The 26,194-nt window shown below is 41.9% G+C and overlaps 2 protein-coding genes across 2 annotated transcripts in view; both read left to right on the top strand.

Moving 5' to 3' along the window:
• The window catches only part of olig4 (oligodendrocyte transcription factor 4), a 747-nt gene extending 154 nt beyond the window's left edge, over positions 1–593 (top strand). The window contains exon 1 of the mRNA XM_066658778.1: positions 1–593. This exon is cut by the window's left edge and continues 154 nt beyond it. Coding sequence (XP_066514875.1) covers positions 1–593 — 593 coding nt within the window.
• Positions 594–8,578: 7,985 nt separating this feature from the next.
• Positions 8,579–22,523, top strand: bsdc1 (BSD domain containing 1). Its single transcript, XM_066658781.1, has 11 exons — positions 8,579–8,677; positions 10,801–10,858; positions 10,966–11,082; positions 11,423–11,590; positions 12,519–12,573; positions 12,921–13,036; positions 14,325–14,393; positions 16,332–16,416; positions 18,768–19,217; positions 19,512–19,615; positions 20,575–22,523. The coding sequence occupies exons 1-11, from the start codon at positions 8,667–8,669 to the stop codon at positions 20,605–20,607; spliced, it is 1,266 nt and encodes a 421-aa protein (XP_066514878.1). The 5' UTR covers positions 8,579–8,666; the 3' UTR covers positions 20,608–22,523.
• Positions 22,524–26,194: the final 3,671 nt, after the last annotated feature.

The raw sequence follows: 26,194 nt of genomic DNA on the forward strand, positions 1-26,194 counted from the left end.
GACCACAGTCCGCTGCGAGCAAGAGCCGGAACCGTGCTGACCTCAACAAGGACGACCTGCAGGAACTGAGGCTAAAGGTGAACAGCCGCGAACGCAAGCGAATGCACGACTTGAATCAAGCCATGGATGGCCTCCGAGAGGTGATGCCCTACGCCCAGGGACCTTCGGTTCGCAAGCTGTCCAAGATCTCCACCCTCCTGCTGGCTCGCAACTACATCCTCATGCTGTCCAGCTCTCTGGAGGAGATGAAGAAGCTGGTAGGGGATGTGTATGGGGCATCTCAGAGCCACTCTGCCAGAGTGGTGCCCCAGATTCCCCAGATGCCCTTGCACCCACTTGCCCAGTCCCTGCATACTCTGGTGGGAAATGCAACGACCAGTGTCCCTTCATCAACTCAAGCCCCTCATTCCCCTCCTTCTGCAGGATTCCTGGGCTTCCATGCACCTCCAGGACTGCCCAGCCTGCTGAAAGACCCACTGCATTTGAGCAGTTCTTACCGACACTTCCCTGGCATGCCTTGCCCTTGCTCACTCTGCCAGCCTCTGACAGCATCCACAGCAGCCAGCTTACACAGCCTGTCCATGGGCAAGTGAGCCAAGAGCTCAGGGACAAGCAGTGACTCTGTAATCTGACTGACGTTTTGGAGAAAAGTGGACAAAATCTCTGCACTAAGATGGTGTGCCTCAAGGGTATCCATTAGGGCCAATTGGTTTTGGTGATTTTTCTGCTCCTGCATGCTCATAAACCTGGCAAAATGACCAAACTTTACTGGACTTTGGAGCTCTAGGACCAGAAGCTGGTCACTGTTGTCCAAAATGCTCTGTTGAACATGATGAATATGATGTTTTAATATCATGCATTTGTATTAATAACGTCTATAAATTAAATCAATTCTGGGCCTTTTTTTATTTGCTTTGTCACAGAATGTTCGCTGTATCTGGAGCAGGAGGCCAAATGTGAATATAAATATTTGTACAGATGACTTTTTGTACAGTTGTTAATTACTTAAATTAAAGATTTATGATTGTTAAAACATGACGTTTCCTCTTCTTTCTTGCGTAGTTCAGATTTGTTCCTATTAACTGTCTGAAGTAATACAATCCCACAATACACTCAGAGTTGGAGTAAACCTTACCTTATTATTAAAGCAGATCACTATACAGCATACAGGGTAGAACTCTAAGGGTACAGGCATCAGTACGTAGCATAAAAAGTTATAGAAACCTCTAATAATTAGAGAATTCAGCTTGCATTTGACAGCTTGTACCATTCCCATAGATATGCCATAGAATGGGGGTACCCTGGAGCAGCTGCACATGAACGTAATGTATGTGGATGCACAAGCTACAGGAGAATGGAGTTCACCTACCCTCCAGTACAGTTAGTTTGAGCCCCTAGAAACCCCTAGAAAAGTATGGGCTATTGTACAAACTACATATAATAATACTAATACTCAAGAAGACATGGTATATACGAACATGCTACATGTTGTAGAGGAACATTCAAAGATAGTAGCAACTCAAAAGCCCTGAAACACAAAGGAGCTGTCAAGGACAGCAGCTGCTAACTAGACCTGTCATTGTGTGCGTGTCAGTGTGTGATTATTCATCGAGAAATATGACATATCCTCAATAAAAATTGTAGTCCATATGCTCCATATGCACCCAATCTTTCCAAAGCCATTACAACAATCTTGTCCCCTCTGTGTTTAATTCCCTCAGCCAGCTGGGCCAGGACTAGTCCCTGTAAAGCTGATGTGGACAGTTCAGGGCCCACGGCCTGTAGAGGCCCAGTGGACAGCGGCAAGGACAGAAGGGAGTGGGCTGCCGCCAGGTCGGCGCGTCGCCATTGTGCACGCACCCGGGGGACAGGGACACTCTCCTTTCATGTGCGCTCAGGAAGATTTGTCAACGTCCAATAAAGCTGTGGTCATATTCAGCCCTCGGCAACTGTCATTAATTATGAGAGGGCTGGGCATCTGCGTTCAGACATTTGTTTAACAGAGAGCGGCCAGAGCAGCATCGACTGGTTAACCCTTAGTGAAAAATGAAGGGTTAAATGCAGTCAATTCTTGGAACATATCGTTGCTGTCGGGACAAAAGCTTGCCTCTGTTTAGTTGTTTTTGATGTTGTTGGGTGCTCTTCACATGCGTAAAATAATAATAGTAATAATAATAATTAAAAAATGCAGACTGAACCAATAGAAATGCTGCAATATGACTTCAAAGGAAGACTACTTTAATTTACATTAAAATTAGAGAAGGTTTTAGCCTAAATGTAAGCTTCAGAATGTCCTGTGTAATGTTCTCTCAAAACAGTTTACAGCACTGTTACTGCAGTTATCTTCAGGCACACAAGTTTTATTCATGTCATAACCAATCATAATGTAGATATTTCTGCGGTGCTCCTATATGTAACATGCAAGGGTCCAAGAAAAGAGTCTAGTTTATTCAAATTACTCGTGCAGGAGGCTACTGGACACTCACAACAGTCTTTTATGACCCACAAACACAAACCTAAACAAACAGACCTATTCTAACAAGTGTCAGTTGTCATCAGAACAAGATTTAAGGAGAGTGAAATACTGAAAAGAGAGTTAGCTTTGGGTCTAGACAGTTTAAAGATTGTGATTTTTGTGTTAATACTTTATACAGTAAATAATATTCAGGTTTATTTTTTGCTAAAATGAGATTTGTGCATCATATTATGCAACATTTATCATGGGAATGTTTGCATTTTGATTTACAGTTATGTTACACATACATACTTTTGAAAGTATATATGAACATTTAAAAAATACACAGGAGCCGAAGTAAAAAAGCCACATACAAGGCACAGTGCTACAGACATTTTACACACATCATACATTCATCAACTTATGTACATTGCACACACAGCTCCAGGGACCTGTGTGGTGTGTTCTCCCTGTGTCTGCGTGGGTTTCCTCCGGGTGACTGTCTGTGAGGAGTGTGGTGTGTTCTCTCTGTGTCTGCGTGGGTTTCCTCCGGGTGACTGTCTGTGAGAAGTGTGGTGTGTTCTCCCTGTGTCTGCGTGGGTTTCCTCCGGGTGACTGTCTGTGAGAAGTGTGGTGTGTTCTCTCTGTGTCTGCGTGGGTTTCCTCCGGGTGACTGTCTGTGAGAAGTGTGGTGTGTTCTCCCTGTGTCCGCGCGGGTTTCCTCCGGGTTACTGTCTGAGAGAAGTGTGGTGTGTTCTCTTTGTGTCTGCGTGGGTTTCCTCCGGGTGACTGTCTGTGAGGAGTGTGGTGTGTTCTCCCTGTGTCCGCGCAGGTTTCCTCCAGATTACTGTCTGTGAGGAGTGTGGTGTGTTCTCTTTGTGTCTGCGTGGGTTTCCTCCGGGTGACTGTCTGTGAGGAGTGTGGTGTGTTCTCCCTGTGTCCGCATGGGTTTCCTCCGGGTGCTCCGGTTTCCTCCCACAGTCCAAAAACACACGTTGGTAGGTGGATTGGCGACTCTAAAGTGTCCGTAGGTGTGAGTGTGTGAGTGATTGTGTGTGTGTCTGTGTTGCCCTGTGAAGGACTGGCGCCCCCTCCAGGGTGTATTCCTGCTTTGCACCCAATGATTCCAGGTAGGCTCTGGACCCACTGCGACCCTGAACTGGATAAGGGTTACAGATAATGAATGAATGAATGAATGTACATTGTAACACAAAGTGACACAGTTCCTATATTAAATCCTTGTTGGGAGCTGTAATAATATTTATTAAATGAGACTGACACTTGTTAAAATCCTTTATGGATGTATAAGAATGCTACATTACATAAGGCTACATGACACCTACATAAGCCCCTTAAAACTGGCCTAACCTGTAGACGTTTATAAAGATGGACTCCAGGAAGCTTGAGCTGGAATAAGTGTCTATAGATGACTATGTTTTATATGAGCTGTCAAACCTCTCTTATAAACACACACATACAGTAAAGTGTTCAGAGTGTTTTCCTGGTGTCCCTCGTTCTGTTTTCACACTCAGACACAAATACAAACACACACCCTCACATTTTTCAGGGGCTAAATCGGCCGTGAAAAATACATGCTCCTCCTCGCGGGACTCAGGGCCCTGACGAGGGAAAGATCAGAGGAGAAATGAAGAGATGTTTCTCCTCTCCTCCTCCTCTTTCCCTCCCTCCTTCCTCTCGCTTTCAATGGTTCGGGACAATGCTGTTCACTCACGGGACAATGGCAGGCCCTCCACCCTCCATTCCCCTCTTTCCCCTTTCCTCTCTCTCTCTCTCTCTCTCTCTCTCTCTCTCTCCTTGCATTTCATCATGGTAACAAGGCAGGTCAGCTCGCAGAGGGCCCTGACACTCCAAAAAAAACAACACAATAGCGGTTAGCTCCTCATTTATGGGCCTCCATTGACGCCGCTGAGGGCTGCCGTCAGCTGCAGGACGTCCCAGCGGGGGGAGGCAGCTGCCAGCCTGGTCTGGAGAACGAGAGTCCGCAGTGGGACGCTCAGCTCGCTTTCTCCTGCTCCCCTTCACCTCTCGCCTTGATTCTGGTTGCGGGACCCCCTCAGGTCCCCTCTGTCCTACGCACCCCTTTCCCCGCCCCCCACCCGACCCCGACCCAAACACAGGTGGGAATGGAGAGCTAAGCACATTGCCCCGGGATTAGCGGGACGCCGTGGCCCGGCCTGCTGCAGGAGGATAATTAGACACATTGACTTGTGCGAAAGCTGGTGTTTCCTGATTGGAGGCAGATGGTAAGGGACTGGGACGGTGGGCCGGCAGCAGGGGGACGTGAAGGGTGCATGTGTGTGTGTGTGTGTGTGTGTGTCGTGGGATATGGATTTAGATAACATGCCTAGCTATAACTTATGTGATTACCACACCGGCAACTGGTTGCGCTACTTAGATCAGCCAGTTATTAGTAAATTATTAACTAATTAGATACTTTTTAGAAATAGAAAACCTGAGAGGGTTGTTTTATTTCACAGTGTGTATTTGTGGGCTCTAAATTAAAGTGCTAAGACTAAGCCTAACCCTAAACATCAAGTCAAGCAGTTTAGAAGTGGCAGGACTTTATTTCACCACCTTCCACAGCAGATCACAGCCCATTATCTGTAATTCATCTTCACTCACAAGGGCAGACGTCTTGCATGGATATGCAGGGGAGCAGCCAAATGGTTAGACAAGTGGTTGTGGGGCCAGAAGGTCATTGGTTCCGTCCTCGTGACCAGCAGCAGAACCTGGGGGTCGTGTGGGTGAAGGAACAGCACTGTCCTCCTCCCTCAATCCACAGCTTAAGCGCCCTTGAGCAAGGTACCTAACCCCAACTGTGCCCTGGTGATGGCTGGCCACGACTCCAGGTGTGTTTTCACAAGTGCCCCTAGTGCACTTGTGTGTGTATGTGTGTGTGTGTTCACTGCCGTGAGTGTATTAAATGCGGAAAACATAGTTAATTGCATTGGTCATACAGTGACCAGTAATTGCACGTTTCATTGCATTTAATGTAACAGCGCCCCCAGTGGTCATGAGCATGCATAGCAATTATAGCTGCAAAACATTACAATATACATGTTTTTAAAATACCTACGCTGCTCCTTTTCTTCTTGGAGATCATTTGTATTTCTGCCCGAGCAGCTATTAATTCTATATTGGAAACGTTGCTGACATTAGCGCTACAGCCAGACTTTTCATGAACTTCCAAGTACGCATTCTTTATGTTGAAAACAGCTGTGGCTACATCAGCTTTGAGTCAAGAAAAAAAGACAAAACATACTAAATGTTAACTAAATATTAACTGTGTCTGCGTGGGTTTCCTCCGGGTGACTGTCTGTGAGGAGTGTGGTGTGTTCTCCCTGTGTCTGCGTGGGTTTCCTCCGGGTGACTGTCTGTGAGGAGTGTGGTGTGTTCTCTCTGTGTCTGCGTGGGTTTCCTCCGGGTGACTGTCTGTGAGGAGTGTGGTGTGTTCTCTCTGTGTCTGCGTGGGTTTCCTGTGTCCACCCCTTGCCTTTATCACAGCTTCCATTTTATTCATTTGCACAAGCCCAGTGATCTCCAGCACATTCAGTGACACTGGGTGAACGGTCGGAATTTTCTTCACTTTTCTTAGTTAAGGCCTCGGTAGCTCTATACAATTTAGCTTCAGGGTCAATATCGGCTTTTTAAAGCATCTTTAAAAGGTGTAGAGCATTGGAATACGCTCGTTTGAAGATTGAGCATCAAAAGTTACTTAAATTACTTGAATTTCCTTTTGTTTGAATCTGGTTTTAGGCCGTTAACAACACCAGAAAGACCCCTGATGGCTGTGAATGGACCGGTGGAGTTAAAGGGCCCTCTGATCAATACAGAAATGAGTGTAGCCTTCTGTGGCCCTAAGGCTGGATTGACTGAGTTAATTAGGGAACTGAAGGACCCAATTAGTGGAATTGAGGGGCGGGGTGAGAGGTAGGGCACATATTGTGTAACAAATGCACATATTGCGCAGCGTCTGGATACAGGGAGACTTCAATTAAAAGATGCGAGACCTTGTGGAAACGGCAGGCTGAACCTTTTAACACATTGTTAAACCATGCTTCCTCTTTAACACGCACACAGACACACACACACTGTGCATACTGATGAGGAAAACACAGCTGGGATGGCTCGTTGCACACACACATACACACACACACACATAGAAACAACTTATGTCTCCAACGTGAACATATGACACACACACACACACTCACTCACATATGCACACACACCCTTCAGGGCCCATATGAAAAGCACAGTGGGCCAGGGGGCTCAGGTGGGTGTTAAAGCGGCCCCATCAGGCCCTTCATCCATATGGACCTGCCTGCATTCTAATGATGTGATAAACTCTCCTTGTCAGTTCCATTATGTCCAAATTCATTACCCGATTGGGTGTAACTGGGCTGCGAGCCACGTCTCAGGCTCAGTGCACAGCTACGTTTTACATTTTCCACAGACAGACTGTATGTAAATGATTGGTCACTACAGCTCAAGTGCTTCTGAGTGGCTCTGAGACATTTGTTAAAGAATCTACCCAAACATGGCATTTTCCTTCAATTTTTAAAGCAGTTTTTTTTTTTTTTTTCTAAGTTCAGCCAAAGTCCTTATAGGCAAGTCTGTCCACTTGGCGGCCATTTTGGCAACGCCTCCGGGCACTTATTACAACTCATAGAAGAGAAGGCACCTGTATCTTTGAATAAAGATATAAAAATACTTGAAAGTGAAGGTTAAATTACCATTTCAAAAACATATTTTAGAAAACGGATAGTTCTGGCCCTAAAATCTAAGATTCGCTGAGCTGCTTTGTTAAATACACAATAAATACACACTTGTGAGCACCTCATCACGTCTGACTTCCGTATTAATGCCTCAGTATTTTTCAACTCTATCTGTTTTATTCCATTCTCTCTGAAACACTGGCATCGGTAGATGCTCTGTTTCATACTGTTTCCTGTTGTAAACAGGTTGTTGTATTCTCCTCATGTTGTGGTTAAACCCTTTAAAGGGCTTGTGGAAACTAGTGGCCGTGTACAGTGCTATATTCCAGGTTCCCTGCACAGGCAATCTTAACAATATAAACACCATTACCATAGTCCACATAACAAACACGCCCTTGTCAAATATACTTTACAGAGCATGTGTTGTGCACATCCTGAAGGTCACTGCAGTGCAGCCACAACCATCCTCCACACCTTCTTCAGTGAAGCAGCGCTAACCAAGCTCACTGCAATATTTCTGGAACCTACACTTTCAGTGACTTCCTTACACTCTTTCAAATAAATTGACTACAAATTGGGTTCCTTGAGTGATGCCATAGAAAAAACACTTTTGGTTCAATAAAGGACCATGTTTGTCTAAGAGATATGTGAGTGTGAAGTACATTTTAAAGTTTAAAAACCTCGATCCTAAGAGTTTTTACCCATTTAAAAGTTTCAGCAAAAACCTTTCTTTATGGAAATAAAAGTGATTTTTCTATGGCATCACTCAAAGAATCTTTTGTAGCTCCTTTATGTTTAAGAGTGTATCATTAGCCAAGGTCTCAACAAATCTTCAAGGTATAAGCCAATGCTTCCCGCTTCTAATAGTTAGTAAACAGTACAGCAAAACTCTTCTGAACAGTAATCATCTGATATGTGCAGGCAGGCAGGCATCACTCACACACACCCACCCACCCACACACACACACACACACACACACATATATTAAAGGTTAAATGTATTTAAAGGGACATTTTGTTACGATTAAATAAACAGAACTCATAAAATAATAATAAACTCATCATAATCTGCACTCAGATTAACTCAAGAAATTTATTATTTAAAAATTAAATTAATTTAAACTTTAATTAAGGTTATTTAATTTAAAAAGTTAATTTAATTTTAAAAATAAATCATAAATCATTAAGCCTTTCTGAACGTCTGTCTGTCGTTTGCGTTCAGAAGTTTGTTCCTCGTTAGGTGCCGTAGTATCACAGAAACTATGGTTTAATCGCATAAACACAGCCAATTTAAGTACACTCAAACACACTATACTCGATTACATTTGAGTATAACCTCATACAGCTCTGTTTATGAATATTAAATGTCATCGTTTCCTGGTTGCTGTTTATTTCTGCACTATGACCTGCTCCGACAGGCGCCTGAGCTCCGGGTGACGACGACGACGCGTCGATGACGTCATGCGCTGAAGATGGCGGAGGGGTGAGTTTTTTAAGTCTGTGGATTATTTTTATTTCAGATTTTACAACGTTCTCACTTTCGTCTTCGCTCTTAAACCCGGCGTGAATAAAATATACAGTTTTGAATGAAGCGAACGGGGTGATTTGAGGTCAGCAGCGACGCGGACATTTCCTTATTTTTGTCAGTTTGTGCACGGGGAGCGGGTTTGTTTACAACAATAACGCAATGCTGTCTGTGGCTCAGCTGGAGATTTCGAGTCGGGCAGCGGTTATACTCGGGTAATACCGCATTTGTCTGGCGGACTATGTCGTAAATACGCGTATTTCCATGCTCTGGTTGTTACCAGCGTTAGCCAGAGTTTATATGTGTCGTAAGGGCCTTCAATTTTTAGTAGTGTTTCTTACGCTTTGAGATATATTTTAAAGAGAAAAGTGACAACGTTTTTTTCACATTCCTGAGCAACTCTGCCATCAAGGAGTACATCGAGTGTTTTTGGTGTAAAATGGTGGAATGTAGAGAAACTTCTGGGCTTCTCCTGGATTTCTGAAAGTGAACGGAACCAGGCGTCGCCACGTCTCCAGCACAAATACAGACATTTTATTTAATCTCCCCCACCACCCGTGATATACACACACTTCTGGGTTTTATAGAGAAAGTCGATGTGAGGCGAATAATGAAAGCATTTGAATGTATTTAGCTTTTAAATTCTTATCTTATTAACTACTCCCAAACCCCCCCTACCAGCGAAAACCAAAGTTAAGATGTCTGTGTTGTTGTTTATAAACTAGAAGACATATTATGAGCAAAATAACCGTTCAGTGCCGTGGCTTACCTTTCCAACTTTGAAAGTTAAACTTAGAGGCTTTGTACCTGTGGTTCCTATCACCACCAGGTTAAACAATGCTGACTAAGCATTTCATGGCAAAGTATTCTTGTATATATTCGTGTATAGTATGTCCTTGGCCTTATGATCTATACATTAAAGTTGCTGCAGTAAAGTATTACAAGGTAAGACTTTTAATGTTAATAATAAAACTGTTTTACATTGTAATTTAATACATTAATAAACAATAAAATGATAAAATATTTACTATTATTACAGCAATATCATCGGCATTTCACATTTAGGTTCAGACGTGTTTAAATATCACAGGGTAGGGGTACTTTAAAAATTGTTATTAGTATATTATTAGTTTATAAATGGTTCAGTGCTGCGGCACGGTGTCGCAGGGTTCGAGTCCCGCTCTGGGTGACTGTCCGTGAGGAGTGTGGTGTGTTCTCTCTGTGTCTGGGTGGGTTTCCTCCGGGTGACCGTCTGTGAAGAGTGTGGTGTGTTCTCCCTGTGTCTGTGTGGGTTTCCTCAGAGTGACTGTCTGTGAGGAGTGTGGTGTGTTCTCCCTGTGTCTGCATGGGTTTCCTCCGGGTGACTGTCTGTGAGGAGTGTGGTGTGTTCTCCCTGTGTCTGCATGGGTTTCCTCCGGGTGACTGTCTGTGAGGAGTGTGGTGTGTTCTCTCTGTGTCTGGGTGGGTTTCCTCCGGGTGACCGTCTGTGAAGAGTGTGGTGTGTTCTCCCTGTGTCTGTGTGGGTTTCCTCAGAGTGACTGTCTGTGAGGAGTGTGGTGTGTTCTCCCTGTGTCTGTGTGGGTTTCCTCCGGGTGACTGTCTGTGAGGAGTGTGGTGTGTTCTCCCTGTGTCTGCATGGGTTTCCTCCGGGTGACTGTATGTGAGGAGTGTGGTGTGTTCTCTCCGTGTCTGCATGGGTTTCCTCCGGGTGACTGTCTGTGAGGAGTGTGGTGTGTTCTCCCTGTGTCTGCGTGGGTTTCCTCCAGGTGACTGTCTGTGTGGTGTGTGTTCTCCCTGTGTCTGTGTGGGTTTCCTCCCACAGTCCAAAAACACACGTTGGTAGGTGGATTGGCGACTCAAAAGTGTCCGTAGGTGTGAATGTGTGTGTGTGTGTTGCCCTGTGAAGGACTGGCGCCCCCTCCAGGGTGTATTCCCAACTTGCGCCCAATGATTCCAGGTAGGCTCTGGACCCACCGCGACCCTGAACTGGATAAGTGGTTACAAATCATGAATGAATGGTTCAGTGCTTGACATTGGCACTGACTCTAGGCTAATCCTTGTATTATGTCTGTTGATCACAGGGAAGGAGGATGGTGGGGCGGCTGGCTACAGCAGAGCATCCAGGTCTTCAAAGACAGAGTGAGTAGTGTAGTGTTGACAAGCAGAGACCAGATTTCGTCGTAGTGACCTAAACTTTTACTTTTATTGTTTTCTTATATTAACTGTTAGTTTCTGTGTCTCTGCAGTCATCTGAAGCATATGAATTCCTCAAACGAGATTTAACAGAGTTCTCGACTGTGGTGCAGCATGACACGGCGTGCTCTATCGTCGCCACAGCGGGTGCCATCAGGAATAAACTGGCGGTACTGACCCTGCTTTTTTTGATGTGTTTGTGTTGAAATATATACATAAAATATCCTGGGCCTTTTTTTCACATAAACATTACATGTGTTTACTTCATTAGACACATGGTAATGTGATTTGAATTCTTTACATATTCAAGATATTGCTAGATGCTAATGTAGTGTGAGGGGTCTTGCCCAGTGACTTGGTGCCTAAACATTTGCTCTGGATACGTATTGTATCTTAACCTAACTGCCCAGGTGGGGCATTGCACCTCGTCTGTTGTATGAAATGCTTGCATGCTGCTTGTCTTTTTTGGTGTTTCTGTTCAGAGAGTGTATATCTGTGCTGTGGTTATAGGTGGAGGGCTCGTCAGAGACCACGGAGAAGATGAAGAAAGGCATCTCCAATATTCTGGGGGTGATCACGGATACGCTGGCCCCGCCCCCTGATAAGACCATTGACTGTGATGTGATCACGCTGGTGGCCACTCCGGCTGGTACGACAGAGGTGTATGACAGCAGCAAGGTCAGTAAAAAACAAAAATGGGGCATGTAAACAAGTTGATGGTTGCTGTGGTGTCATGTGATTGGAAAGTTATAGTTTTGAACTAAGTAATGGGTAGTAGCTTATGAGCTGAGTCTGGTGCAGAGTCTAATTTATCTTCAGAGGTTATTGTAATTTGTGCATGGCTCCTGTAAAAAATAAACACAATATATACATTAAAAATCACAGTGCTTGGTTGTGGTTGTGGGTTCGATTCCTGCTCTGGGTGACTGTCTGTGAGGAGTTGGTGTGTTATCCCTGTGTCTGCGTGGGTTTCCTCCAGGTGCTCCGGTTTCCTCCCACAGTCCAAAAACACACGTTGGTAGGTGGATTGGCGACTCAAAAGTGTCCGTAGGTGTGTGTGTGTGAGTGAATGTGTGTGTGTGTGTGTCTGTGTTGCCCTGTGAAGGACTGGCACCCCCTCCAGGGTGTATTCCCACCTTGCGCCCAATGATTCCAGGTAGGCTCTGGACCTACCGCGACCCTGAATTGGATAAGCGCTTACAGATAATGAATGATGAATGGAATGGAGTGGAAAATGTAGCAGATGGCCATATACTTTGGCAGAGCAAAGCATTATTTACAGTTTGAATGTGTGTTATTATCTCTGTCTGGTTCACTGCACTATATCCTTAAAACCAGCAAATGTCCAGCACGTGACAAGCTGTGATTAGTTGGAATTGGAAAACAGACGTAACTGTGTTATAAGAAGAGTTGAGGTATTTATTGTGTCTTTATGTACTGTATTTTAAATCTGGGAACACAAGGCTCGTCCCTATTTTCTTCAGTTTAAAACAACTTTTGAAATATATAAAGGCTCTTGCTGCTTATTTAGTGGGTGATTGGTGTCAGAGTTAAACTCTTCAGTGTATTTGAGTGAACTCATTGATTTGAGTTTTGTTTATTCCAGGCTCGTCTTTACAGTCTACAGGCAGACCCTGCGACATACTGCAATGAACCTGACGGTGTGTCTCTCTCTCTCTCTTTTTTTTTCCACGTTATGTGCATGGGTATTCTAAGCTAGTTTTCTAGGACTATTCATTGGGTAAATGTTATATGGGGAGTTACTTCGTATAATAACCTTTGTTACTGTAGTCCAAGGCTTGATAAATTATATACAATGTGAGTAATAAGCACAACAACAAAGGGAGAGAAAATCTATTGTTTTTCTTTACATTTTATTTCTCTATTAATTTTTAATAACAGCATTAATTGTAATTATAAAGTGTCTTTCATAGTTGTCGCAGTAATGAAAGAAAATTGTCACTGAGAGAAACGGTGCGGGTTGTGATGCCGGTGTCTGTTTCATCAGGTCCTCCAGAGCAGTTTGATGCTTGGCTCTCCTGCTTTAGTCTGGAGGAGAAAAAGGCAGAAATCTCTGAGCTGCTGGTCAACAGCCCCTCCATCAGAGCCCTCTACACAAAAATGGTATGAAGTTTTATGTTTAAGTTTATGTTAAGCTTTTTTTTAAACACCAAAATGGCATGAACAGTCAAACTTTTGATGTAACAGTGGCCCCAGCTGGGTTTGATTCATTTTATTGATATTACTGTCTTGACATTAACACCTTAAATGCTAAGCACCACTTAATGGACCTCCATGAATATTTGACATTATTGTAGTTACTGACAGATATAAGTATGAATTAAAATGAAAATAGCAGCTTAATTTGCTTTAAAACTGACAATTTTATTAAATTGACGGAAAAACCCGAGCTCGCTACGGAAATTCTTGAACGCAACCGTGACGTCACTGGTGGACAACAGCTGAACAACGCCGCGGTAAAACACCGTTATGACTGACTGTTATGACAGTATCTAGCTAAATAACACACATTATTCATGACAATAGCCTAGCAATAAGTTAAACTCAAATTTAGAGGTACCGTTATTCTTTTAAATGTGATCGAAGTCGAACTCGAATTCATCCGACACTATAAACCTCCGTAATGCAGCTACGTAGCCGAGTATAATCTGAGACACCGAGTTTAGCGAGTCAAGCTAACGCTAACTAACACCAACTAAAACAGGCGAAGTGAGTGTCCTTACCCTGTTTACCTCCATGTTACAGAGGCTCAGTCTTTTAAACCTTATTCCTTCAATTAGTAAGAAATAACATGTTTTCTGACTATCAATAAACACAAGTTAGGAACTCAAATTCAACTGTATTTATTTGTTTGACACTTTCATATCGTTGGTGCTTAGCCTTTAAATTTGGTTAAGGACCTATTTACAAATGTAAATTATAATCTGTAAACACCTGGGTTTACATTATAAATGGTGTGGTTAATCAGCCTCTCTTTCTTGTCTCATAATAAAATTGGAACATTCTATTTTGATGCTTTGGGTCAAAGAGCACTGTTTCAGCACTGGATCTGAAAGCAGGGCACAATGCGGCTGTTGTTCCCTTTCACTTTTCTCAGTAACAATGTGAGGAAGAGTTTGATTTCCCGTGTTATAAAATAAAGCCGCCATTGTCTGTCCAGACATGATGTTGACTGGCTTTTTGCCATTTGTTTTTTTGGGTTAAATTTTCACGTCATATTTATTTGCCGTCTAGTTTCCTTTTGATGTGTAAATGATTTAATGTCACCTTTAAATATGTTTAAAGAGAACACACCAGTGCTGTGCAGTTCTGATGTTGTTATTTAAAATGTGTTTATCTGTTGTTAATTTTCTTTATTCTGTTTGTATTTGTATTCATTTGGGTTTTCAAGGTGCCAGCAGCTGTGGCTCACTCCGAATTTTGGCAGCGATACTTTTACAAAGTGTTTCAGTTGGACCAGGTATAATCTGTTTCACTGTCTGACTTGCTGTCTCTCTCTCTCGCTCTGTCTCTCTCTCTCTGCCTGACTCTCTCTTTTTTTCCACTGTGTTAATGTGTGGTGTAACACAATACAAAATGCACCATTCGGATTGGAACGATAGACCACAAAGAAAATAAATCCATGTGGCACCTGACTGACCTTCAACAATGAATTTTGGCTGGAATTATGTCAGTTGTTTGTCACTTAAACAACATTGTGACAGCTATTAAACATTAAAAGTTATTTTAAAGTTTAAAAAAAAAATGCTTATAAAATCGATGCTGAATTTTGGTTGATATAATCTCCATTGTTGTTGCGATGTTGAAAAGCAATATTAGCACTGATCCCCTTTCAAAATCAAAATCAGAATCTGAAAATCAAAATGTGAATCAGAATCGACTCGTGTGTTGATTCAACAGTGATTCAAATTGAAATGGCGGCTGAAAAGGAGGCAAACGTAAAATAGCTAGTGATTGTAGCTTGCGTTTTGAAAGTATTTTGTGTAACTGCTTCGTTTGTATTAATGACTTTTATTTTGACACAGTTTGTGATGTAATGGTCGAGTGGAACAATTGCTCCAGTTCTGTTTTTGCTCTTTTTTTTTTTTATTCTGTTCCAGTAAACAAGGAACGTCCCTGGACGTTCAAAATAGGTCTAAAAGTAGTCTGTCCGTCAAGGACATATTTTAAACGTCAATGGACGTCCAAAATCCATCTTAATAAGTTAGTTAAGTGGTGACCGATTGATAACGTCAGTGGACGTCCAAAATGCGTTTTATACAATTAATTTATTTCGGGACCAATTAATAACGTCAACGGACGTCCAAAATACGTCTAATAGTTGTCTTTTCATTGTCTGTGTTTGGACGTCTTTTCAACTTTCATTTTCAACCTTAAGAGAACGTTGATTAGACGGCAGTCATTACGTTATTTCAACGTTGGATCAACGGCTAATTGTTTACTGGGGTTCCACATTAAAAGTTACCAGTGGCGTCCATCGCTCTGAGGCTATAAAATGTCCTTCAGCCCGTGTCCATATGAGACCGGAGTGATGTTGCTGCAGATGTATGATCGTGCTCAGTGGCACTCAGGCTCTTGTAGTGCAGTATTTACAGACCGTAATGGGTTTTTTTTGTTTGTTTTTACGTCCGCTTCCTTCACGGGACACAGCTTATCTATCTGTATGTTTTCTCTGCAGCTCTGGGTCGAGAGTGCGGTATTATTACTGTAAAAAGTGAGCACTAAAGCTGGATTCCACACTGTTATGGTTAAAGTTTGGTGATAAATCCATAGTCCACTTGCATCCCGAACCATATGGATCACAGATTAACCATGTTCTGTTAAACTACTAATGTTTACTTCAGCGAATAAACTGCAGATAATGCATTCTGCTTTTTATGTTTCGACTGCTCTGTGAAACACAATATAAACAAAATATCGTTCTACATCCTGTGTATCATCAAAGTGTTTGCCCATATTGTCCACCCCTTGTTGGGATAAAAGCTAACAGCTCGACCAGTGTAGATAATGTAGCCCACAGAACAGCAGTCAGTTCCAAAACAAGCATTAATCCTTTAATTATCCCTTTATTAGAGATGTTGATCACAATAGGAAATGGGCTGTAGCTGCTATAGTGCACAAGTGTGTTAAGTGCCACCAGGTGGTCCAGTTCTAGCGGGCCTTTGTGGCTGAAATCCGGAGTTGGCATTGGACTGTAGAACAGATTCCATTAATAAAGCATTGGCCTCGATTCCTCCGTGTGCTCAGCAGATTTTTCCTCCAGTAGCTTTAGAGGGGAATCTGGAAAAGAACCAAATGTTTGCGAGGATTGTCATGTCTGAGGCCCTATGCACCAGTGCTTTGCTTTGTGTGTGTGAAATGATGTAGACTGTGTGTGTGTGTGTGTGTGTCCTAACAGGAGGAAGCCAGGAGGGTGGCGCTGAAGCGGAGAGCAGAAGAGACCAGCCACTCAGAAAGTTTGGGTTGGGAGGAAGAGGAGGAAGGTACAGATTGTGTTAGCGCTTAGTTTGATGAGACTGTTCCTCTACCTTTTATCGAGTCAAATCCCTTATAGTAAAGACTAAATGTACAGTACTGTGCAGATGTCTAAGGCACCTGAGAAAATGTGATTTTTAAATGCTGTTTATCTGAGCAATAAGGGCTTGTTTGCTTAAAAAATAATTATATTTATATTGAGAAAATATAAGAATTTAACACATATCATTATTATAGTGTGTAAAGGTATTCTGTGTGTGACTGTGTTGGTTTAACTAGTGATGCACAGTATATCGGCAGCAGATATTATTTGTCGATATATGAATGTTTTTTAGTTAGTCCATTTATATGGATACACTTTAATAAAATGGGAATGGTTGGTGATATTAATTTCCTGTTTGTGGCACATTAGTATATGGGAGGGGGCTTTTCAAGATGGGTGGTGACCATGGCGGCCATTTTGAAGTCAGCCATTTTGGATCCAACTTTTTTTTTTTCAATGGGAAGAGGGTCATGTGACACATCAAACTTATTGGGAATTTCACAACAACATTACGAAACTACGGATACTGGAAGCCCGTGCTAGCATTTCTCCTGCGGTGTTGCTATCAGTGTGTGAAGAGTGGGAGAAGAGGGTTGCATTGATCATCCAACACAATGGGCAGCACTTTGAACACATTTAATAAGTGGTCAGAAACTTGTAAATAACTCATGAAAGAATAAAGTTACGTTAAAACCACCACCACCAAGCACACCATTGTTTTTCTTGTGAAATTCCCAATAAGTTTGATGTGTCACATGACCCTCTTCCCATTGGGAAAAAAAACAAAAGTTGGATCCAAAATGGCCGCCATGGTCACCACCCATCTTGAAAAGTTTCCCCCCCTCCCATATACTAATGTGCCACAAACAGGAAGTTAATATCACCAACCATTCCCATTTTATTAAGGTGTATCCATATAAATAGCCCACCCTGTAGAGTCATTCAGCGTCTGAATTCATTACTGAAACACAATGATAAATGATTACAAATACACTCTCTCTCTCCCTCACTCTCCTAAACAAACCCAGTGCTGCACTAAATAGCACCCCTCTAGAAACCATTCACGTGGAACCAGCAGTAAATATTTTATAAAAATATAAATGAGCTACATCTATACTTAAAAAACACAATTAAAAAGTACAGAAATTTACAAATTCTGAGTAAAAAGGCTTGTCCTATGTCAACATATGATTAAAAATAGTTTTGTTTGAATCCAATGTGAATTTGCTTTAATTACAAAAAGATAATTATCATTTATTAATATCGTTATCAGCTACTCCAAGATGCTAATAATCGGTTATCGTATCAGCCCAAAATTTTCAAAATTGGTGCATCCCTAGGTTTAACCCTTTCCAAACCTCTTCTCATGGCAGTCTAGTATTATTTGAGGTTATCATTCATGATGATTTAACAAAACTCTCTTACAATTTATCTGTTACTTTTCAGGGGGAAAAAAAAGAATTTACATTTCCATTTTTGTACTTATTGTAATAATATATATTTTTATTCAGGTCAGCTAATTTTATATATATATATTATAAATGTAATCGCAAAAATAAAGTTAAAATGCTAGTACTTCCTTGTATTTTTGGGAGGGAGGTGGCGACTGGAAGCCGTACTATATTTTATTATTTTATCATTTGCTTTATTATATTATCTCAGTGTATTCTTGGTGATATTTCATTTAGAGGCTCTTAATTTGCTGAGTAAAAATTTCAGGGAGAGCCTGAATGTTAGGCACAAAATTAGTACCATAGTGCAGCTCGTGGGCGCAAAAATGGAAACAGGAGCTTTGTGTGATGTCCATTTATTGTATTTAATATATATTTAATCATAAATAAAATGTAATCTAAATTCTGAACTCAACAGTAGTGACACTGTATTTACTAAATAAAACTGCTAATACATCATTAGACTACATAAAATGTGTGAATTATGGGAGAAAGTTGTATGCCAAATTTGGTTTTAATAAAAAACAATAACATGCAATACGTTCATTTTGATGCTAATTGAGAAGATTCATTATTTTCACTAATAATAAATATAACCTTAAGTACCTAAGACATTTTCACGGTAATGTAGACAATTCCACACACACAAAGTTTGTCTCCTAACTCTTTGAATAAGAAGATATGTAGAAATCCTTAACAAGCCACAGTAATATTTCAAAAATTCATTTGAAGATTGCACCGGAAAAATGTGGCTCCCTATTTAAACTGCTGCGCACGTTTTGGTAAAACAACACTCTGCCTTGTGCGGGTGACTATCCCGCGTGCTGCAGCCTTGCTAATAACCCTTTCATCATGTTCCCTCCAGATGAGTTTCTAGGGGCCACATCTGCATCTCGCTTGGACTTCACCCCTCCCCTTGAGGAGCCCCGGCTCCCTACACTAATCGTAGAGACGCCCTGCGAGCCGGCCTTCTCCCCTGTCGATGCTGCGTCTGATGTGACTCCCTCAGTCAGCAGTGACAGCGTCAGTCTCCCCACTCAGCTGGAAAACAACCCCGAACAGTCTGAGAGCACCAGACAACTCGCAGCCACCGAGGAGGTCACTCTGAAGCTCTCCGAGGCTCGGCTGGAGGCTGCGGAGGAGAAGCAGACCACCCCTGAGCTTGCCTCTGTTCAGGGGACAGAGAAGGAGCAGACCACCCGTGAGAATGGCACCAGAGCGGAACAAAGCAAAGAGGAGGGACCACAAGATCTTCGAGTGTTTGAGCTCAACTCTGACAGTGGCAAGTCTACACCCTCCAACAATGGCAAAAAAGGTGAGAATGTGGAATAATTATAATCACAATAAACAATACACGTGTGGAAATGTCTTTAGTGTTTGCACTGGCGCTACAAAACAAATGGAAGCATGTACTTCACCATTTAACAGTGTTCAGTCCTCGTTATTACAGTGACACTGTGTGACTTGCCGTTATTTGATATTGTACCTTTAGAGCAATATCCTTTTCTTGGTTGATGCTTTTCAAAGTTTGGAGTTTAAGGAAACTGTTATAACAGGAATCACAGGAAGCATTTGTGGTGTTTTATTGTTGCGTTTGTTTCAATGGCAGGTTCCAGCACTGACGTGAGCGAGGACTGGGAGAAAGACTTTGATTTGGATATGACAGAAGAGGAGGTTCAGATGGCTCTCTCTAAAGCTGATGCCACCGGAGAGGTAGTAACCCACCCATTAAAATAATGTCACCATAAAATCTGTGGACAGCAGACAGCTTTCTGTGCCGTCTAGAGGTCTGTACCTGACCTCACTATTCGGCCTCTTGGCTGAATGTCCTCACAGCACTGTTGCAGTGTTTAGACTTAACTTCTGGGGTAGAATAGCTATTATTTCAGAAGAAATGTTGGATTCGTGATCCAGAGTGTGATCCCCCCTCCACAGCAACTCTGCACAGGGTGAAACAGTTACAGAAAATGAATGAATGAATGAGCAGAGATGCCCAAACCCTAATCCATTTAGTGTATTTGGTATTTATGTTTCTCAGTGATATACATTTGTTCGATGTTCAGTCATATACAGTATTTTATTGTCATTTGATGCTTTTCCACTGTATGGTACCTATTGAATTAGACACTGCTTGGCCGTATTCGCTTGGTTGGTTTTGCACTATTAATTGAAATGTAGCCTATTGCGGGAACCACAGCCTGTGGAAACTACAACGGCAGCAGTAACAGTTATTTTTTGGGACAGCTCAGCAGAATGTATTCGTTTCTTAGTTGCTCCAGCACTTGCTGGAGAATTTGTTTGGCACCTATTCAATGAGTGTTTGAACCATTTTAAAAAGAAATGAATAAAAACAAACCAAATGTCAGATAAAAACAAATGTGATCACTGCTGTAGTTCGAAGATTTTTCAAACAGCTAGCATTTCGTCATCATTAATAAGTCTCTCTGGCCAGTCAGCGCCCTGTAGTGTTTACACGTCACGTTTAGTTCCTACTCTGCTCGTCTAGAACCATGAGCGAACAAGGACTAAAACAGAACTCGCCTCTTCGTACCAGGTACCAAACTTGCAAAAGTAGAGTCTAGCCCAGAAGAGTAGGGACCTTGTAGTGGAAAAGCACCAATGAAGCAAATGAAAATGTCGTACGATAAAAGGTCTTGTTGTTTTTCTTGTAGTTTGACGACGAGGACTGGGAGAACTGGGACTGAAGAGCCGGAGCAGTGTTTTCTGGCCTGAAGCTGACTTGAGACTTCACCGTTCCCCGAAACGAACCATGCTTTAATGTCTCTAAACTCTTAGTCCACGCCCACACCTTCTTATTCAGCCAATCAAAAGAGAGGAACGGCTGCAGGCTCTGGTGATTGGGTGGTTTCCCACCAATGAAATTTAGTTCAGAGCTGAGCGCGTTAAAACATTTCCACCCAGCAGCTACGTCGTGTATAAAAAACACATTTTTCTGAGGTAATAGTTGCGCTGTGTTTGGGGGAAGGTTGCTGTAGAGCCGGGGCCCTACTCTAGTTGTGGAAGTTTGTAACGGAACAGGACACTTTCCTGTTTAAGTTGAGGCCAAATACTAAAATTGTATTGGAGGTGGAATCAGACAAAGTGCAAGCAGGCGATGCCATCTAAGCTTACAGTGTGTAAATTGTTGTACTTTCGATGTAGGAGTTTGGGCGGGAAAAAAAAAAACAATAATTAATTTTTTTTTTGGGCCATACTCTACCATGCTGCTTGTCACTCTTCTAGGATTAGAAAATAATCCTTCACATGAAAATATATATATGTAATTTATGTTCCCCATTTTGTGTTCTTTGGCATATTGTACGTTTGCTTAGGTTTTTCTTTGGTCTACGAAGTACTAACATCTCTAATCTTATGCAAGTGATATTAGCGTTCAGAATGGAGAAGACGTTTGGCCTTTTTCAGAGCAGGTTGTCGCACTTTCTTTTCGGATCAGAACACGGCTTCTCGCGCTTCTTGGCCTTGTTCGTTGTTGTGTGGAATGGGGAATTTCTTTTTTGTTTTGTTTTTTGTCACACGTGGAAAACATTAATATTTGACTAAACACAACCAGAACTTCTTGTGCATTCTGATTTATTTCTGTTTTGTCCTTTGTTTCTTTCTCGATGAATATTCCCACCTCGTCTCCAGAGCTACAGTGGGAAATGAGATTTAAGTTCTGCTGTGTATATTAAAGTTCATCTGTCTTGGGGTTTATGTGGCTGTAGAGAATGCGGAATCGTGTAAGTACAGTTACTGTGCAAATGTTCATTATTTACTTTTCTTTTTTTGTTTTCCAGCTTGAATAATGGTAATTTATGGAAGTCCAACAATTACAGTTTAATGATTTTACTCCTGCTTCTCTTCCTTTCGTTTGTTTAGTTGCACTACTGTGCGAACTTCAGCCATCGAAGCTGGAGTAGGTGGTTTTGTTGAAGTAGTCTACTCGATAAGTGTGACAGGGTCTAATCAAGCGAGGTGCTAAAGACGTCATGTCTCATTCATTCATTCATTATCTATAAGGGCTTATCCAATTCAGGGTTGCGGTGGGTCCAGAGCCTACCTGGAATCATTGGGCGCACTGCGGGAATACACCCTGGAGGGGGCGCCAGTCCTTCACAGGGCAACACACACTCACACATTCACTCACACACTCACAGACATTTTTGAGTCGCCAATCCACCTACCAACGGGAGCACCCGGAGGAAACCCACGCAGACACAGGGAGAACACACCAACTCCTCACAGACAGTCACCCACACTGATGTTCACTAGAAATCCTTCTCTCGGACGAAGCCGGCCCTCGCTTTTCCACGTTGACGCCATTGGGTGGGATATTGGCTGTGTCTGAGACAGAAGGCAGCAGCCTTGATGTCTTTCTGTCTCACAAGTGCCTTTAGAAGGACTTTATATTGATGTTAATGTTTGAGTTGCATTAGAGAAAGGCTTTTAAAAGCAGCACAATTTCCACACATTCCCAGGACAGCGGGACACTTAGTGTTTGACAAAATAATTACAACATTGACGTTTATTTGAAGCAGAAAACATCCAGTGTTTATGCAAGCATACATTTTAGACACAGCCAGAGAGTAATAACTATCAGAGTGGTTCTGGGATGACTCATTTTCACAGAGAAATTTGTAAATACATTTTTTTTAGTAAATTCCGTGAGAAGAAAAAACATAAACATTAAACTAACCATTCATTCATTGTCTGTAACCCTTATCCAGTTCAGGGTCGCGGTGGGTCCAGAGCCTACCTGGGTGCAAGGTGGGAAAAGAAAAGGTGCTCAGAGAAAAGCAGGGGGCTGTTCCACAAATATTTCTCAGTTTCGCCAGAATAACTTTACTCCAAGTCAACACTGTCCATGAAGAAGAGAGCTGAGGGCCTTCCTATTGATCAAATCTCAGGTTTTACTGCCTGGTTAACTGCGGAATCCTGCTTTGGATGTAGTGTGGTCTTAGAGGGTGGTTTTAGGAGCTTATATGGAGCACATGTGAGAGCTTCTGTAGGGAAACGTAATGAAACACACACAACCAAGAGTGTGAGGAAACATACAGCTATGTGTAATGGAAAAGGGCTATTCACTGCACCTGCTGTTTAAAGGCCGCTCAGAGGGTCCTAAATTCAGAGCGCTGACATGAGGCCTGCTGGAAAACAGTCCTGACCATAAAACAGGGCACCGGAGACACAAGGTAGTGATGAAAGTGTGACATTTTACCCACTGTGGTCAGAATGGGTGAATCCTCAGATCCTGCTCTACTGAAAACACAGGTGGGTAGTAACTAGATCTACTCTAGTACCTTTTCGACAGATGAGTTCATTAGTATTCAGTTACAGATCCCTGTCTCGTCTTCATAACTTCATTGTTGTTTGGTGATAGCATCTGTGCTACTTTGTGTTTGGCTCACACTACTGTTTTTGGAGCTGAAAGCCACTAAAAACATAATGTGAAAAAACTCTAAGTAACATTTAAATGTTAATAATTGTTAGCAATTGTAGCAAAGTTGGCATTTTACACAGTGTTTTCTGGGCGAACCATCGATTGTTAAACACCAGCAGTGGCCTACAGTCACAGGTTACCTAGCTTTTTAAACCAATGGATCTATATGTTTGCTCTAAAATTAGCATTAGCATTAGCTTTAGAGTCACAGAAAGCCACAGTATTTTACTGTATAAAGCTCTTGAAATTAAAGTGCACATTGAAGAAATAAAATATAAAAGTACATGCATTCTTTAAAGCTGTAATTAAACTAATTTGTCTTTAAAAAAAAAAAACGGCTAATAATTCAGTTAAATTCTAACCACAAAAATAAATTTCCCTGATAGCAAGGAGACGGCGGACCACTGCTGTCCAACTGAGGGCAAAGTTGGAGGTCCACTAGTGTTTTACACAGTGTTTTCTGGGCGGACCGCTGCTGATTAAACAGAATTTTAGACAAAATGCCACATTTTAGCACTTTTCCATTCACAGTCCAAGTTACTAATTTTTCATTCTTAGGTAATCTTTCAATCATTAAAATCTGTTTGAGGAGATTATAAATGAGTTATATCTGGTACAGGACAGTAATCTGAGTGGTCCGGTGGTGGACCAGCAGTGGTCTACAGTCAGTGGTGTGACAGCCTTTTTATGACAGTGGACCGATATATGCTCACTGTCTGACATCATGGAAACACTCTAGTTAAATAGTTACTCAAATCCGATGCTAAAGTTTTAAAATTCATATTATAATGTCAAAATTATTTATTATTTTATTTTAATTTAATATTTATTCATTCTCTGTAACCACTTATCTAGGTCAGGGTTGCGGTGGGTCCAGAGCCTACCTGGAATCACTGGGCGCAAAGCAGGAACACACCCTGAAGGGGGCGCCAGTCCTTCACCGGACAACACATTCACACATACGGACACTTGAGTTGCCAGTCCACCTACCAATGTGTGTCTTTGGACCGTGTGAGGAAACTGGAGCACCCGGCGGACACAGGGAGAACACACCAGGCTCCTCACGGGCAGTCACCCGGAGCAGGACTTGACCCCACAAACTCCAGGTCCCTGAAGCAGTGTGACTGTGACACTACCTGCTGCACCACTGTGCCGCCCAATTTAATATTTATTTGTATTTAATTAATTATGAATGAATTACAAATGTGGTCGGTGTTTTTATGGGTAGCAACACTACCACACGTAGATCATATGGAGCATTTTTGTTTAGTATTATTTGTAGCATTGCTATTAAAATACATGCTAGTTATTTATGTAGTAGTTGTGTGAGCTTGTTCCGGGTTTCCTCATACGACTCCTCCCTTTTTTGTTAACCCTCCTGAGTTTTTGTGTTGAGTACAGTGGCCCCTCTGTGTCTGTGGGGGACTGGTTCCAGTAAGCATGGATTCATTGTAGTACCCAGCAGGGGTGTTTCTAGATTACTTGCTGGACCGGGGGTCACACAGAATTAAGGAGCACAGCTGCTGTACCCCTCTGTTGCAAATCATTCATAGAAGCACAGCTGTACATCTAACCTGTTAAACTCGAAATGCGCTGTGATTTAACACTTATGTGGTGTTACTGTGCCATGGGCGAGAGCTGAAAATGTGTTTGTAATTCCACTCATTTTGTTTATGTGCACTGTATTAAACCTCCTCAGTTTTGCACACTTTGCCAAAACTGCAGCCACATTTCTTAAGAGAACTGTTGAGTTACTATAACATGATTTGGTCTAGAATAGAGCGATTTAGAAACTGCACTCTTTAAGTGAACGTGCTCGTCAGATGTTCTGCTCACAGTTATGTTCTGCCCCAGACAGTGAGCATATATCGGTCCACTGTCATAAAAATGCTGGCACACCACTGACTGTAGACCACTGCTGGTCCACCATCGGACCACTCAGATTACTGTCCTGTACAGGATAGAACTCATTTATAATTTCCTCAAACATATTTTACATTCACAGAGACTTTTATTCTGAAAAACACACTAATACAAATATTACAAACAACTCTGAGAGATATAATAATGAGTATGAGCCTGATATAAAATGATTAAATGATAAAAATGTTGACACTGTGCTGATTAAAATATTTACTAATCTTATTTATAAAGAATAACAAAAAGAACCTAATGAAGGAAAAAATGTAAATTGGACTGTGAATGGAAAAGTGTTAAAATGTAAAATTTTGTCTAAAATTCTGTTTAATCAGCAGCGGTCCGACCAGAAAACGCTGTGTAAAACACTAGTGGACCTCCAACTTTCCCTCAGTGGGTCAACAGTGGTCCGCCGTCTACTTGCTATCAAAAGGGTTTAAAGGCTAAGCACCAGCGATATGAAAGTGTCAAACAAATAAATACAGTGGAATTTGAGTTCCTAACATGTGTTTATTGACAGTCAGAAAACATGTTATTTCTTACTAATTCAAGGAATAAGGTTTAAAAGACGTTGGTTAGCTTATTGCTAGGCTATTGTCATGAATAATGTTGGTTATTTAGCTAGATACTGTCATAACAGTCAGTCATAACGGTGTTTTACCGCGGCGTTGTTCAACGGTTGTCCACCAGTGACGTCACGGTCGCGTTCAAGAATTTCCGTAGCGAGCTCGAGTTTTTCCGTCAATTTAATAAAATTGTCAGTTTTAAAGCAAATTAAGCTGCTATTTTCATTTTAATTCATACTTATATCTGTCAGTAACTACAATAATGTGGAATATTCATGGAGGTCCATTAAGTGGTGCTTAGCCTTTAAAGTCAGACGGCTTGTTCTGGTGGAGTAATATGTGTTAGTGGTAGGTTATATGTCTACAACA

This window comes from Hoplias malabaricus, unplaced genomic scaffold (genome assembly GCF_029633855.1).
Source record: "Hoplias malabaricus isolate fHopMal1 unplaced genomic scaffold, fHopMal1.hap1 scaffold_142, whole genome shotgun sequence".
NCBI classification, from domain to species: domain Eukaryota; kingdom Metazoa; phylum Chordata; class Actinopteri; order Characiformes; family Erythrinidae; genus Hoplias; species Hoplias malabaricus.

Bases quoted from the DNA above. Each gene is read 5' to 3' on its own strand.
- bsdc1 (XM_066658781.1), top strand. The intron at 11,591-12,518 runs GTCAGTAAAAAA...TGTTTATTCCAG, and splicing joins AGGTGTATGACAGCAGCAAG to GCTCGTCTTTACAGTCTACA. The intron at 19,616-20,574 runs GTAGTAACCCAC...TTTTTCTTGTAG, and splicing joins AAGCTGATGCCACCGGAGAG to TTTGACGACGAGGACTGGGA.